This window comes from Lolium perenne, chromosome 6 (assembly GCF_019359855.2).
Source record: "Lolium perenne isolate Kyuss_39 chromosome 6, Kyuss_2.0, whole genome shotgun sequence".
Classification (NCBI taxonomy): domain Eukaryota; kingdom Viridiplantae; phylum Streptophyta; class Magnoliopsida; order Poales; family Poaceae; genus Lolium; species Lolium perenne.
In genome coordinates, this window is record NC_067249.2 from 232498807 (window position 1) to 232514996 (window position 16190).

At 46.0% G+C, this 16190-nt stretch overlaps 1 protein-coding gene and 1 long non-coding RNA gene across 9 annotated transcripts in view; one reads left to right on the plus strand and one right to left on the minus strand.

Moving 5' to 3' along the window:
* The window catches only part of LOC127305993 (magnesium transporter MRS2-C-like), a 47922-nt gene extending 44178 nt beyond the window's left edge, over window positions 1-3744 (plus strand). The window contains exons 3-5 of one of the 8 annotated variants that reach the window (XM_071822912.1): window positions 326-611; window positions 686-733; window positions 3158-3744. In XM_071822912.1, the coding sequence (XP_071679013.1) occupies window positions 326-611; window positions 686-733; window positions 3158-3385 (562 nt within the window). In that variant the 3' untranslated portion in view covers window positions 3386-3744. The remainder of the gene's footprint in view (window positions 1-325; window positions 612-685; window positions 734-3157) is intronic. The other 7 variants (XM_071822911.1, XM_051336595.2, XM_051336591.2 and 4 more) reach the window with 7 other exon arrangements.
* Window positions 3745-7521: 3777 nt separating this feature from the next.
* LOC127305996 (uncharacterized) lies at window positions 7522-10850 on the minus strand. Its single transcript, XR_011747765.1, has 4 exons — window positions 10386-10850; window positions 10219-10299; window positions 9007-9092; window positions 7522-7742 (listed from the first exon to the last, which is right to left on the minus strand). It is a non-coding gene; the product is annotated as an uncharacterized lncRNA (long non-coding RNA).
* Window positions 10851-16190: the final 5340 nt, after the last annotated feature.

Consider the following 16190-nt stretch of genomic DNA (forward strand, 5'->3'; position numbering starts at 1 on the left):
GGCTCGAGGCTCAATCCACTCACCACGAGCGCGGCGCGCGTCGTGACGTGACGTGTCGAGTCGAGCGAGCGAGGAGGAGGAGGAGCGCGCGTGTAGCACTCCTATTCTCACTCACTTACTAGTGGTGGAACAACCCACCTTATAAGGTGGTCTAACTTCCTCCCAACTTTCCATGTGGGACTAAACTTCCCACCTCTTGCCACTCCCTAGTGAGCTGCCACCAACTTGGGCTCAAACTCACAAGGCTGCCACTATGTGGGCTTTGAGATTTATAGGAAAAACTGAAATCTAATTTGGGCCACTAAACGTGGGCCCAATATTTCAACAGAGACAACATAGAGCACCTGATGAACGACAATGATAAGTTGGCCAAATGTTACCTCACAGAGAAGAAGAGGATGGAAGCACAGTCTTTAATCAAGGTGGAAGAACAGTTGCTAGATGAAGAGGGCCTTCAGGTTCCAATTTCCACGGTTTCGTTACCCTATGCATCTCGGAGCCACGGCAACTCCAATAGCCCAGAGAGCAATCACTACAACACAGCACGACTGGAACTGTTGTTGGAGGATTACTTTTTGAAAATTGATGGGACTGTCAGCAAATTAAATTTGGTATGCAACTGCTATTTTTACCCTGTTCTTAAGATCCACGCCTCTAGATGACATTTTTTTATACATTTTGTTAGCTGAAGGACTATATTGATGACACGGAGTATTACGTCAACTTCCAGCTGGTACACTCCTCTAGCATATATTTTCAATTAAACTTACAATTACCATATTTTAGAACAGTCAAGGTCCACTGCTAAGTTAGCTTGTTACTGGTCACCAAATCTGCAAGTTCGACTTTATCTAGTTGAACCCATTCCCTCGCTGCGGGTCTGAGCCCACCTCCCTCGCTGCGGGGAGATCGGGCCGGTCTGAGCCCTCCATCATCGATGTGGCGCCGGTGGCCACCAGTTCGGAGGGCGCCCGCACTGCTGGCCAGCTGTGCTCCATCATCGTCGACCTGCGGCTCGCCTCCTGGCGCGGCGTCCCCTGCTCGGGAGGTTGAGGATTGGCTCGAGCCATCCTGGAAGCGCCGCTCGGGATGGGCCAGGTCTTCGCGGGGACAGGGCGTCTGTGCGGCGCGTGACATGCCTCGGCGATCCGCCCGGGAGGAGGCTAGCTTGATTTGTTTCATGAAGAGGACCGCGGGTCTCTGCTCTCGTTTGTCTTGCTCCCAAGCCCCGTGCTGCCGACTGCAAGAACGATATCCGTTGCCTCACCTGTAACCTCTCCGGCCACCAGGAGCGTGATTGTCATCTTCGCCGCAAGAAATGGAGCTCCCAGAAGCGGCCTCCTGTCCAGCGCACGGCCCCTGCTTCAACCGCCTCGTCTCCTCTCGCTCAGGGCACTCGCTCTTGGGCAGAGGTCGCTTCCCCGAGCCTGCCCACTGCCGAGCCGTCCGCCTCTGGCGATCCGCTCATGCATGCTTTCGGCACTACCCAAGCAGCTGCGATCCGCTCCGAGCTAAATGAAATCGTACGAGGAGCAATGGTGCCGCTCCTTGCTGAGGCTGCGACTTTGCACGACTGGAATGCCAATGCGACGCGGCTGCTGATGCAGATGGGCGACCTCGTGAAGACGCCGAGTGACCCTAACCCTGACGTTACTTCCATGCGGGCTAGCCAAGACAATTGCGACGGGATATGCAACGGCCTGGCCAGCGGCATGGGCTGCGACCATGAGAGCGCCTCGACGGAGGGAAAACTGCAGCAGTATGTTCCTTCCGCAGCTGGGGCCGCGTCCTTGTGTGAGCTGGAGCACGTGTTGATGGATAATGATAAGGATGATGTTGAGGAAAATGGACCTGGTGGAGGCAAGTTTAAAGATTGGTGGTGCAGCTCTGGAGGAGAGTTGCGTGCTGGAGGCTGTTTGGTCGGTTTCCCTTTTGGAGCTGCCTCTCTCCCCGCAGGATGAGGCCTCTATCCCCGAGGGGGTCAGGCCAAGCGAGGAATTAGGCCAGGTGGGCTCAGGTCGGCTCAATGGTGGTTCTGGACTGGTGTTGGATCTGGCCCAGGATGGCACTTTGTTTGCTGATGACCAGGCGTGTGATAAGGCACCAGGCGGCCAAGACACGTTCCTCGCTTCTGTCTTCACCAGCCCCTGTCCTCCGATGCTTCAGGTTGCTGCGCCGCTTCACTCTAGTGCTACCCGTGCTGCTCCGCCGGACTGCACCATCTCCAGCCATAGTGCCAAGGACGAGGTTGCGCGCTCTAGTAGGCGCCTTGCGGCGAAGTCCTCCTCTGGGTTGACCGCATTAGAGAAAGCCAAGATGGTGATGCTGAAGAAGAGCGGTGCAATTCTGAAGGAGGAACCAACTAGCATCAGCGGGTTGAGCAAGTACATGCAGATTTACAAGAAGCCAATCCCTTTGGCCTTCGTCCAAGCGGTGGAGAAGCTGGTTCAGGTTACCAGGCCTCGACAAGCAACCAGATCTCAGTCGTCAACCTCGCCGGCGGTTGCCGCGGCTTGATACCGTTTCAGCGAAGAACAATCCTAGAAGTGGAAAGCTGCTGAGCTCGGATAATATGATCAAGGGCCACCTGTCGTGGAACCTCTGGATTTAATAAGATCCTTTGAGTTAGGTCGCAAGGTGTAGCCTTGTCGTGTTTATTTTTTCTCTCCTAGGCAGTTTTCTGTCTTGTACAGTTTTCCCTCTACTAAAATGAAATGGCAGAGCTCCTGCCTTTAACCGTCAAAAAAAGAAAAACCCATTCCCTCGACAAATCTTCAAAGTGTCACGATGTTCTTTCTGAAACATGACTCTTTCATTGATACCCAAGCAAATGAATGCCGCTCCCCATCTTCAATATCTGTAGTCCCTCCATGAGGTTGAAAACTGTGCTAACATCACTAACAGTACAGTTGTTGTGAAATTTCTTGCGCCACGTATTCATGGACGGATGGAGTGTCTATAACATAACAAATGCTGAATCGTGTCATCTACAAAAAAAAAAGCAATAAGGAATCATAGCTATTTTGATTAAAGGAGAGAAATAATGCTGCAGCCTGCGCCCCAACCCACTGTTTCTCAATCTTGACGAAAAAGGAATCTTTTTTTTGGAGACGAACGAGAAATTCTTACACCATAACCATGGATACTGTTCTTGCAGGACGTCCTCAGAAATAAATTGCTGAAATTCGAACTGGTGTTGGGCAGTGCTGCATTTGTGGTGGCCCTCTTTGCAGTTGTCCCAGCAGTCTTCGGCATGAACTTCGAAGGAGTCACCATTTATAAGGTGCCGCATGCATTCGAAGAAACGCTTGGCATAACAGGTATTTGCAGCCTAGTTATGTTCGTTGTTTTCCTGTGGTACTTAAAGAGGACAATATCAATCTAGATGCTCCATGGAGAACATTATTTCCCTTGTAGAATGGATCTCCCGACCTTACTGCGCTACTAAAAGTGATTTCCATAGCATTTTAGAATAATTGTATTAAAAGATTCTACTGGGTTGTTTGATTTGTAAAAATTCTCATTAGTATTCTCATGTATTATTTTTTCTGGCAGCTGACTATAGTGACACCAGACCGTTCCACTAGTAGATTACTATTTTTGGCTTTACATTGAGATTGTACCAATTTGTAAGACAGTACTACAGTTTTTACAACGTATACCTCGGGTCTGTTTTAATCGACACGCATATGAACTAGCTGCATGCACATAATGAACTAAGGCCGGCGTCGATTAAAAGCCTCCGGAGGGAGTATTTTCTTATATGAACTACATGTACCGTTAAACAATTAGATCAAAGATTTAGTTGATGCATATATTTATACAATCCGTGAGCTAATTGTGGTTCAGCACTTAATTGCTCACAGTTCCAGAGTACATATAGAGAATTACAAGTAGTTGGCTCCCCCCGCGCAGCTGGAATCGCGGTAGCCGGCAATCCCTTTGTAAGAGCATCTCCAGTCGCGTTCCCAAAGCATCCCTAAATGGCATCGGATCGAGCGTTTGGGGACGTGTTTTGTTCGTGCCATATTTGGGGGACGTCGCTCCCCAATCACGTCCCCCAAACAAAATTTTATATATTTAAAACTTAAGCGAATTCATTCAAACTTCCTATATATTACATAGATTCGAACGAAATTCGATGAAATTTAAACTAAACCTAATCTAGCAGTACTTTCGGCGGCCGGAGGGGTCGTAGTACTGGTGGAAGTTATACATGTCGTCCGTGACGACCTCCTGCTTGCCGCGCTCGTCGGGCTCGTCGACGGGCTCGTCCTTCACCGCGCCGCTTGGTCCAGCCTCGCCGTCATCGGTGAGGTCCACGAGCGGCTTCCCGGTGTCGCGGATGGACATGGCGATCGCCGCGTCGAGGTCGCCCCTCCAGGCGTCCTTGTCGTTCAGCGACGCCAAGCACACCGCTCGCAGCCCTGGGCAGTCCTCGGGGTCGTCGCTGCTCGCGACGAGGCGCTGCTGCCGCTCGTACTCCACCAGCAGCGCCGCCTTCCCGACTGCCTCGTCGTCCTGCTCCTCCTTCTCCCCCGGCTTCGGGATGAGGAGGGCGCCGCCGCCGCGCCTTTGCCGCCGCGCCTCGGGATGACCGGGGGCGTCGCGAACTCCGGCTCCTCCTCCTTCACCTCGCGCTTGGGGACGGTGTAGGGCGCGGCGCGGTGTGACGAGGACGGCGCCGATCGCACCGGAACTGATGAGGAAGAGTTGGAGGAGGACGAATACGTCCTCCTCGGCTGCCAGCATGCTACGGGAGATGGTGGCAGCGACGACGGCGTCTCCAACCTTGGAGCGCTGTTGTGGATGCCGTCGACGACGTTCTCCAGGGTGCGCCACGGAACGCCCCAGAAGAGGACGCGTCCGTCCTTGTTCCAGCTATTCCGCCGGCCGACGAGGCCGGTGGTGATGTTCATCTCCATATCGTACTGCGCCTGGAAGTAGGCGACCCACCAGGCGTCATTGCCGGTGGCCGCCCAGGTCGGATCGGCCCGCTCGTCGGCGGTGAGGCCAGACCGCCGGGCCCTGATGGCGTCCCTCCAGCGATCCGTGCCTAGCGATGGCGGCGGCGGGATGCCTATGCCGTTGACGGCCATCCTCCACCCGCCGCTGCTTGGCAGGCGCATGTCCAGCGGGACGGGATATCCCGCGCGGTACATCGCCCACGCCTCCGCCACGGTGAGGTTGCCGCGGCCGAAGCCATTCGCTGCGGCAATCTTGTGGGAGGACGATGACATTGGATAGAGGTTGGAGCGGCGAGGAGAAGATTTGGGAGGGGCGAGAGATTGTGATGAACAAGAACCGCAGGGGCGCTCTTAATGTACAGCGGCGGCAGGCAGGCGAAGCGGCAGCGGGTCGTTGGACGCAATAACGCCGGCGCGGACGACCACGCGACCATGCACGACGAGACGCGTCCCTGCGTCGCCTGGAAAATCTAGGACGCCATTAACATCGCTTGACCAAAGGTAGGCGACGGTGTTTTAGGCTTCCGAGCCGCTGACGCGTCGGGCCCGCGTCCCATCGCCTCGCTTTTCGTTGTGTCCGGCGTGCCCGAAGCATCCCCTGTGTAGCGGGGACGGGCTCGGGGCGCCGGACACCGTATTGGGCCGCGCCGGACAAAAAGAGGCTTTGGGACACGCGGCTGGGAACGTTTTTAGTCCGACGCGCCCCAAATCCCTTTGGGGGATGCTTTGGAGGACGCGACTGAAGATGCTCTAAAGATGTTAGCGAACTGAGAGGTAGCGGGAACATGAAGAACCCTAACTTCACCGAGTGCCACACGATCACGGACAAAATGCAAGTTGATCTCAATGTGCTTAGTCCGCTGGTGATGAACTGGATTTGAGGTCATGTACATGGCAGTGACGTTCTCGCAATATACCACTGTGGCACGAGACGGCGGATGATGCAGCTCATGGAGAAGTTGGCGGAGCCAACATGAATCAGCAATGCAGTTGGCTATTGCTCTGTACTCAGCCTCCACACTGAACCTGGAGAGGGTGTTTTGCCGGCGAGAAGACCATAAGACTAAATTGGCGCCAAGAAAGACACAACAACCTAAAGTGGATTCGGGCGTGTGTCGGGGCAGCCTGCCCAAAAAGCATCTGAATCAGCAATGAGATCCATCGAGGAGGACTTGTGAAGCTGCAGACCATAGTGAGAGCTGCCCTTGATGTACCTTAATATCCTTTTGATTAGCTGAAAGTGAGTGTCCCGACATAGGCAATGTCAGGCCAGGTGAGTATGAGATAATGAAGGGTCATGTAAATTACCGATAAAGATCGAGACCGAACCCGAAAAGACCGAGACCGAAATGACCGATAAACAAATTGGGTAGAAAATTTTATAGACCGAATTTAGTTTGGTCAATTCGGTCATTTCTTCCAAGTAATTGAATAGACCGAACTGACCGAATTTTACGTGAGACTGTCCCAATTTTTAGAATTATGTGATGTGCGTGAGATGTGGTATTCTTGAATGTTGATCAAACTTCTCTAGGATTGTTACATTTTTGTTTAGACTCTTCAATGTTTATTCCCACCAATTGATAACAATATTTATAAAAAAAAAGGTCCAAAATATATCTAAAGTGTTGTCAACTTTTTACTAAATAATGTCTAATATTTGGGTTGACAACATTGACCATGATGTTCGGTCACGACCGAACCTGGACCCGAATTATTGGGTACCCGAATTTGTCGGGTAGTAAAACGAGCAAGTATATTTCGGTCTTCATTTTTTTATGACCGAATTCTAAATAGACCGAAATACAATAACCGAATTGTCGGTCATGACTGAATGCCCACCCCTACATGTAGTACTTCGGTAGAGACTTGGATCAGCAAAGGACGACCATCCATGCCAGAGAGTGAGTTTAGACCGAGTATCAATTGGCGTGGAGATAGGATGACAATTGGTCATGTTGGCCCTCTCCAAAAATTCCAAAGCATATTGTTGTTGTGAGAGAAACAACCCCTTTTGTGTGCGATTAAAATTTATACCAAGTGATGAGGGAGCTCCTTGGCAATACCCACCATGAGGGGCTTAGGGTTGACAGAATCCTGCAGGCTAGCACGAAACATCGGATACCAAACAAACGGGGAGAGAGATTATGTAACGACACGAAAAACCCTAACAATAGATTTTTCCTCGTTGCTTGTTTTTCCGTGCCATTTCAAAAGTTATCATGCATATCATCCCCAAGCTTTTATCAAACAAAAAAGATAGAGCTAATCAGATCTATCTAATGATGTTTCAGAAAATAGGTTTTGACACTAGACACAACAACGTTCGTTGGTAATGTTATCCTACAGGCTGGACCAGTAGGGTACCGTCAACCTGGGCTCTGATACCAACTTGTGATGCCACGGAACCGGTATCATGAGGATTCCAGTGATCCCGCCGAAATTCGCACGATATCGATTCAGAGACGCCCTCCGACACGACGTGCGCGACGAAGCACACACGTGATGCCAGAGGAATTACCACGAGTAGTAACATTACAACAGGTTTACAATAGAGCCCATAAGAAACAGATATATTACAACAACAACTCCAACGAGTCAAGAATACAAATATACAATACAAAGATCCAAATCATACAGAAGATCAAATACGTCCGAGTACGGACAAGATACAAATTGGACTAAGAGTCCTGAAGATAACCGATAACCAGTGGCGTCCATAACCCTGCCCAGGACAAGCTGGAGGGTAACCTTGCTAATGTCGTCATCTCAAACCTGCAAAAGTCGGGCCATCGGTTGCCGACAAAAGGGGGTGAAAGACAAAAGAGAAAGAAAGGCGAGGGTAAGTACCAGTGGCACGTACTTGCGAGACAAGACCAGCTGTGCTCGCTGGTGGGCGGGCATAAACATCGCCCGGCTATATGTGGAGTTTAGCGGCAGCAAAGCTTGACTAACTTATAGAAACACGCTACAACTTTCATCTAATCAGAGAAGATGAGAGAGCGCACAAGCTAACAGCTAAATACTAGACAAACATAACCCAGCCGATTACACATATCCCCTTCAACAAAGCGAAGAGGGAATGTAAAAGACACTCAACGGTGGACAAGTTTTATTAGATATTGGTTGTAGTAATGCTATGTTACTACGCAAATTATTAGCAAGTTATTAGCAACAACATAAAGGTGTAAGTTGTTCTATGATCAAGCCATACAATTCCAAGTTGTCCATAACCGCGGACACGGCTTATCGATAAGATCTACACCCTGCAGGGGTTGCCCAAATGTATCCATACGTATGCTTGAATCCACTTACTACATGTGGAGTCTCACAACAAGACCGTTCCCAATGCAAGAGAAAGTTTAATGGAAGCCACCCAACTAAGCTACCCGTGACGAAGTTCGGCCGTACTCCAATACGGACCTAGAGGTTTGCGACATAGTCCAGACGGGCACTAACGACCAGGCACAGGATAAGTCTATCCGCGATAGGAGTACAGTACAGAATATAAACACCCGAAGGCAACAGGAAGTAAATCGTGCATATCATGCATATGAGCAAATAAAACCAAGGTTGTGGCTCCCAATAAACAGACTCGAGGAAAGGTAGTGGGTGATGGAGGTTCCACTCCCCCACGTACGGGTAGAGCGCTCAATTTCGGAACAGATAACAAGAACTCAGGTCCTAGGGGACATTAGCGAGACAAAGATCCGATGCTTTCGCAAATGGGCTTAGAGATGCCACTGCTTACAATTTTAGTTGTTAACAATTAAGTAAAGTGTGATTATCTCCGATAACTGATATAACATGTGAGAACCTCCCAACAACCCAACAGATATAGAGATAACAATAGATTCCTAAATATGCGCTACGACTCGCAAAGGCTCAATCAACAAACAATGGTGATAGGTGACGGATATTTAACACGGCTCATATGGTTAACAGTGGAATAGGACATGTGACTCGAGAATCGCAACATAGAGGTAGCAAGAGAACAACGAGCAAGAAACTGTAAAATAGGTGAAGGAGGTGGGCTCGCCTGTGAAAAGCTGCAAAAGAACTTGTCGGAGAACTCGTCGTATCTGACATCATCACTTCGTGGTCCTATCCAGGAAGAAGCAAATGCTACAGCAAACAACGAGTGCAAGTCTTACTACTACGGCAAAATAATAAGCATGCTCATGATGATATGCATGACATGACAGCGATGGTGCAATGCAACTTATCCATATTAAGCGGGATCGAAACCCCGGACAACAAATTAGAGTTGGAGTTGCATTTTCTACCGACAAAGTTAAGTGTTGATTAGCATAACAAGACATAGCATGGGTGAGCTACATTAATATTAAACAGAGTGAGTAACCGTATCCGGTAATTCCCAAATACCCCGTGTTTAAATATTAGGTGCGATGCAAACTACAACGTCACGACATGATGCGAGATGCAAACATGCATATGAATATCATATTATTATTCAGTGCATTTTTTTAATAAAAATTCATATATAAAACAGTTTATTTTAAGCTACAGTTTAAAAGATATAAAATATATAAGATGTGCAAAGAAAACAGAAAAAGAAAGGTGTCCTGGAGCTAGACACAGGGAGCGAACAAACTGGATACAGATTTGCAACGTGTTGTATTTGATACTGATATCTTCTCAGTACATAACAAGGGCGTGAACCAGCTGTGCCACTCTTCGTATGCTGACACAAGTTGGAGAGGCAGAGAATATGAACACACATATGGCCATATCGTGAGGTTGCAGTAGTAAGAGACAGATAGAACAAAAGGATAGTGGGCTATGGCATTTGGGATTTGATATCCGTATCAATTGAATAAGGTTGCAGACCAACTGAGCTGCTTATTGGTTTTGTATATGACAGAGTGCACGGTTGTATTGAACAACTCCAGATCAGAGTGGCCTGCTGAAGACGGACGCGGCGGATGAAACTGACGAAACTGAAAGTTTACAGGACATCGTGTACCCAGTTACGCACGCACGGCAGAGGATCTCCGTCGACGGCGACGGCGACCAAGACTGGGTGGTGCTGGAGGTGTGTGCGCGGTGCCAAAGGCAGCACAGAGACATGGAGATGTCCACGGACATTCTCGTGGCGAGCAGAACGGATGCCACACGACGAAGACGACCAAGGTCGCGGTCACCGGCGACACACGCAGACATACATCCGGAAACGATGATGCAGTGAGGGGAAACAAGCGGGGAAAGGGAATTCGGAGAAGATGCTCACCCAGGGGCTCGATGGTGAAGAAGAACGGCTCAGGGACTTGAAACGACGCCGGGGAAAACAGATGAGCACGGCGGTGACCACCTGCGGCACAAGACGGCCATCAACATCGGTGGAACGCTTAGGACGGTGAGAGATGGTTGAGAGGTCAGGGACGACGAAGAGCTCACCAGGAGGTCGATGGCGAAGCGGGAGAGCACAAAGGGGTCTGAAGCGACGGCGTGGTGAAGCGGACGTCGATGGTGCGCACGTACGGCACCGGAGAAGACGAAGACAAAAACGGCATCCCGGAGCTGCTCCTGCTCCGAGGACTCAACGAGGAGGAAAAGGAGGCCACGGGGACTCCATCCTGGTGCTCAGCTCGGCGAACGGTGACGGAAACCAGCGACGCTGTGGCGATTTCTCCGGCGCTGCTTAACTGAAATTTCAACTGAGATTGTTTCCTGGGAGAGGTGAAAGTTCAGCGGCGGCGCGAGGAGGGGAAGATAGAGGAGGCTAGGGTTTGCTTGGGGACCTCAGATGGATTTAAGGGAGGGGAAAGAAGAAGGAGGCGTGGTGCTGTTGTGGAGCTTGGTGGTGGAGGATGACAGCGATGGGAGGGGTCACGCCACACGCGTGACTCGTTTCTGAAGAAGACAGCATGAGCGTATCCTCTGGCCTGAAGAGATAAAAGGCCACCAAGAGTTGTTGGCCTGACTAAGGTGCGCTGGTTTTCAGATAGAGAGAAAGAAAGATCAGAGAGAGAAAGGGCTCAGGTTAGCAACATGTTTAGGAATTTTATTTTGAAATTGTTTCCTTTTTCAATTTTTCTATGTGAAAACTGGTTCTAGAAACCATTTGAGAATAAAACCAGATTCAAACTAGATTTTTCGGGTTTTGTAAATATAAGAGATACCTGGGAGGGACTTATAAAACCATACAAGACAAAACTAAACAAGTTTTATTTAAATATATTTTATTTTGTAAAAGTCATGTAGAAGATATGCATGATGATGAAACGTCGGAACGACGCGGAAAACAAGCAACGGGAAAAAAAAAATCTATTGTTAGGGTTTTTCGGGTCGTTACAGATTACCCAGGTTCGGGGCCCTCGATGAGGTAAAACCTTTACTTCCTGCTTGTCTAATCTTGATTATCGAATATATCAGGTTACAATGGGGTAGTTGATGCGTTGCAAACGTATCTATAATTTTTGATGCTCCATGCTTGTTTTACACCAATTTCTATATATTTTGTTTACACTTCGTTTCACTTTTATGCATTTTCTGGAACTAACCTATTGACAAGATGCCACAGTGCTAGTTCCCTGTTTTCTGCTGTTTTGTATTTCAGAAAAGTTGTGCAGGAAATATTCTCGGAATTGGACGAAACGAAAGCTGAAGTTCCTATTTTACTGTAATGAAGACGGGGTCCAGAGGAGAGATGAAGAAGTGCTAGGAGGTGGCCACACCACCCCTAGGCGCGGCCCAGCCCCTGACCGCGCCTAGGCATGGTGCGGGCCCCTCGGGCGCTCACCGAACTCGCCCTTCCGCCTATAAATTGCCCGCCAACGCGAAAACCCTAAATCAACCAGCCTCCGTCCACGAAAAGTTCCATAGCTCCGCCGTCATCGAAGACAAGTTTCAGGGTACAGAAGTCTCTGTTCCGGCACCCTGCCGGGATGGGGAATTGCCCCTGGAGCCATCTCCATCGACTCCACCGCCATGTTCATCGCTGTTGCTGACTCCCATGATGAGGAGGGAGTAGTTCTCCCCCGAGGCTGAGGGCTTTACCGGTAGTTATGTGGTATATCTCTCTCTCCCATGGTATGATCTTTATGTGATCATGAGACTTGTAATCTAGTTGAATAAGTAGATGTTATTCTTCATCTATTATGCTACTCAAGTGGTTTTATTATGTGATCTCCGGAGACACCTTGTCCCACGGTGTGAAGGTGACAGTGTGCTCACCGTGTGTGTCTCTTAGACTAAACTTTATAGAAATACTTATAAATTGTGGTGTTTTGTTAGTACTATCTTTTGATGCTCAAACTGACAGCGCGGGGCGTCCCTAGATTTGGAATACAAACTTTAAGGAGTGCTTTTATAGCCCTACGCGGTGAACTGGTGTTCGTTATCCAACCGGAGAGTGGTTCAGAGTAGCATAGTGAAGAGATGATAATTATGTATTCAATTATGATATTATTGTTGAGAGTGTCCACTAGTGAAAGTATGATCCCTAGGTCTTGTTTCTAAGCATTGAAATACCGTTTACAACCAGTTCTGCTACATGTTTGCTTGCTGCCATTTTTATTTCAGATTGCAATTACCACTTACAATCATCCATATTACTTGTATTTCACTATCTCTTCGCCGAACTAGTGCACCTATACACCTGAAAAGTGTATTGGGTGTGTTGGGGACACAAGAGACTTCTTGTATCGTAATTGCAGGGTTGCTTGAGAGGGATATCTTTGACCTCTACCTCTCGGAGTTCGATAAACTTTGGGTGATTCACTTAAGGGAAACTTGCTGCTGTTCTACAAACCTCTGCACTTGGAGGCCCAACACTGTCTACAAGATAGAAACGTGCGTAGACATCAAGCTCTTTTCGGGCGCCGTTGCCAGGGAGGTAAGGTAAAAGGTACTCGCATCCTCTGGCTACTAAGCTATTTTCTAGTACTGTTGCTGGTGTGTGAGTGCTCGAAGTTATTTCCTTTAGATTCTGCAATTATATCTTTTTGTTTCTTGTTTTTATTTTCACTAATTAGGCTTAATGGAAAACAACAACAAAATTAGAGAGCTTTATAGTATTTATCATGAGTTAGGACATGAGTTGTTTGAAGAGAAAATTAAAAAACCTATGGAACTTTATTTGCATGGTAATAGCAATATTGTTAGTATGAATTTTTTGAACACCATTATTGCTAAAGCTATGGAAAAGTCTAAGCTTGGGGAAGCTAGTTTTTATGAGAATGATCTTGTTAGTTTCCCAACTTTAGAGGAGAAAATTTGCTATGATGATACTATACCTCCAATATATGATGATTACAATGATGACTATGATATTTTCAGTCCACCTACTATTGAGGAGAAAATTAATTATGATTACAATATGCCTCATATATTTGATGATTATGGTGATGAGAATAATAATGATAGCTATTTTTTTAAATTTGCTCCCACTACAATTAATAAGAATGACTATGCTTATGTGGGGAGTAATAATTATTTTATGCATGTGGCTCATGATAAGAATGTTTTATGTGATAGTTATATTGTTAATTTTCTTCATGATGCTACTGAAAGTTATTATGAGAGAGGGAAACATGGTTTTATGTATCTCAACAATATTAAGTTCCACCTCTTTATGTTGAAAATTTTGAAGTTGCACTTGTTTTGCTTTCCTATGCTTGTTGCTTTGTGCTTCCATGACTTGTTTATTTACAAGATTATTTTTCATAGGAAGTGGGTTAGACTTAAATTTGTTTTATATTTGCTTGTTGATGCTCTCTTTTACTTCAATTCATATTTCTTATGTGAGCATCTTCTCAAACTACTGTGCCTAGCTGAAAGGCGTTAAAGAAAAGCACTATTGGAAGATAACCCATGTTTTATTTCTGTAAATTTTTTTTGTTGAGTCTTGGAAGTTGTTACCTCTGTAATAACCTCTCCTTAACCTTTTCATTTCATTGTGCCAAGGATAGCCTCTAATAGGAAGAAGGTAAGATTTGGGGAAGTTGCTGTCCTGAAACAGATTCTGTGCTGTCACCCAAAAAAATCGCATTCTCGGCCAGAACGTCTTATTGATCTGATAATTTTTTAGCATATGCCCCGGGTTATTATGTAACTTTCATTAGTTTTTCACTTTTCGATTTGAGCAACAGAGGATTTTATAAAAAATCGATCTTTACCTGCTGTTCTGTTTTGACAGATTTCTGCCACTATTTGCATTTGCCTCTTAATCTTTTTCTTTTTGAGTTATTTTGAGAGAAAGAGCTTTTAAAAGAAGTTGCTACAGTAGCTAATGTTTTAATGGATGTTTAACTTGTGTTAGAACTGAACCAAAGTGGATTTGTTATTTTGATTGCACTAATGCTGCTAATGAAAATTGTGTGAAGTTTTGTATGAAGGAAGTTTTCAAGTGTAGGGAGAGAAGAATTAAGTGATGAGATGAAGAATGGAAAAAAGCTCAAGCCTGGGGATGCCCATGTCACCCCAAGAAATATCCAAGAGGTACAAGCGTCAAAGCTTGGAGATGCCCAAGGCATTCCCTTCTTCATCAACAAAGTAGCAGGCCATCTTTCAAGACGCTATATTTTTATTGCTTCATATGCTATGTGTTGTTCTTGGAGCGTCTTTATTTTTTGTTTTTAGTTTTATTTTGTTTTGTTTTCTGTAGCATATGGTTGGATCCCAGCATATTTGTTTTGGAGAATGACACACTCCGTTTTCATTGCATAGAACACTCTAGTTTTCACTCTTATTGTTCCGCGAGTGTTCTCTTTTGCTAGTACTGCGTTTAGCTCTGGTTTTCCACTCATATTTTGTTCAGAGCTTGTTAGTTTTCTTTAGTTAGGTATGATTAGCTCTCTGGTCTTTATTGATTATTATCTATGAGAGTTGTTTCAAATAAATTGATTGGTGTTGGAGACGGGTAAAATGTTTCATGCTTATAGTGGTGCAAAAGGAAGCTTGTTTAGACTGTGGCTTAGACTTTAGCATGTCATGTTAGATGTTATTTTAATTATATGCTTAGTAGTTATTGTTGTAGCATGACTTGTCTTAAATAGCTGAGAGTGCTTAATGTGCCATTGAAAGAATCATGTATTGTTTCCATCATACAAAAGCATAATATTGTGGTATTTTCCTTTGATGCTTTATTGGGTTGACTTGGCACATGCTTACACCATGTTATGACTACAAACCAGTCACCTAAAGCCTCTATGATCATTTAGTTTTTGACTTGTAATATCACTTTATGCTTGAATTAATAATGTTTTGTAGCTATGCATGATTATGGCCATTATTGCTCTCTTAGTTGGTCGCTCCTTGTCTTTTGCTAGCCTTCACCTGTACTGACTATGAGCTCTACTCGTGCATCCAACTCCCAAAAACCAAAGTTTGCCAATTGTGTCCACCATACCTACCTATATGTGGTATTTCACCGCCAGTCCAAAGTGAATTGCTTGTGTGCTACCTTTAAACCTTCAAAAATTATTACATGTTTTGTGTTCTTGTTTTAGCTCATGAGGAAGTGTTGAATGCTTTATTATATCTTTCATGTTTATGTTGGCTTCACACTTTGACTAGCATGCATAATGTGCTAGTCCTTAATATTGCAAAAAAAGAGCAGGCGTGGGTGCCCAGCCCACTAAATATAAATTGAACCAATAATCAAAATCTCCTAACACTATGTACTTGAGAAATCATGAACTTAGCTTGTTTAAACAAAGGAGAAGAGGAACTTTATTGTTCTCTCTATGGGAGCCGCTCTTGAAGCCATTGAACATGAAAGGATGATAGATCATTTGATGCCATTCGTTGACATAGACATGCATACCTCTCAAAATATATTTTCAACACCTCTATTGTATTCAAACTAAAAATCTCTAGCACATGAGTAATCTTGCTTCCCTCTGCGCAGGGCCTTTCTTTTACTTTTATGTTGAGTCTTTATCTTCTTACTTTATGCATCAATTAAGAGAGCATAGTTGTCATTCTGAGTATAATGTGCATAGTCCCAAAATTTATTATTGATTGATTCATGATTATGTTATTTCTTGTTCTCAAACTACTTGTATCTAGTCACCCTTTGAACTTTAAAGGTGTCCTGGCATTTATGTTTTGCTACTTCATAAAGGACAAGCTGAGTACCACTTTGCTATGTTTTCTCTATGCTCAAAAACAAACAGTTGCTTTTAGTGCACTATTATTCATGATCTTTTGTTTGAGTTACTTCTCATGTTGTAACATAGTTGCTAAGTTCTATTGTTA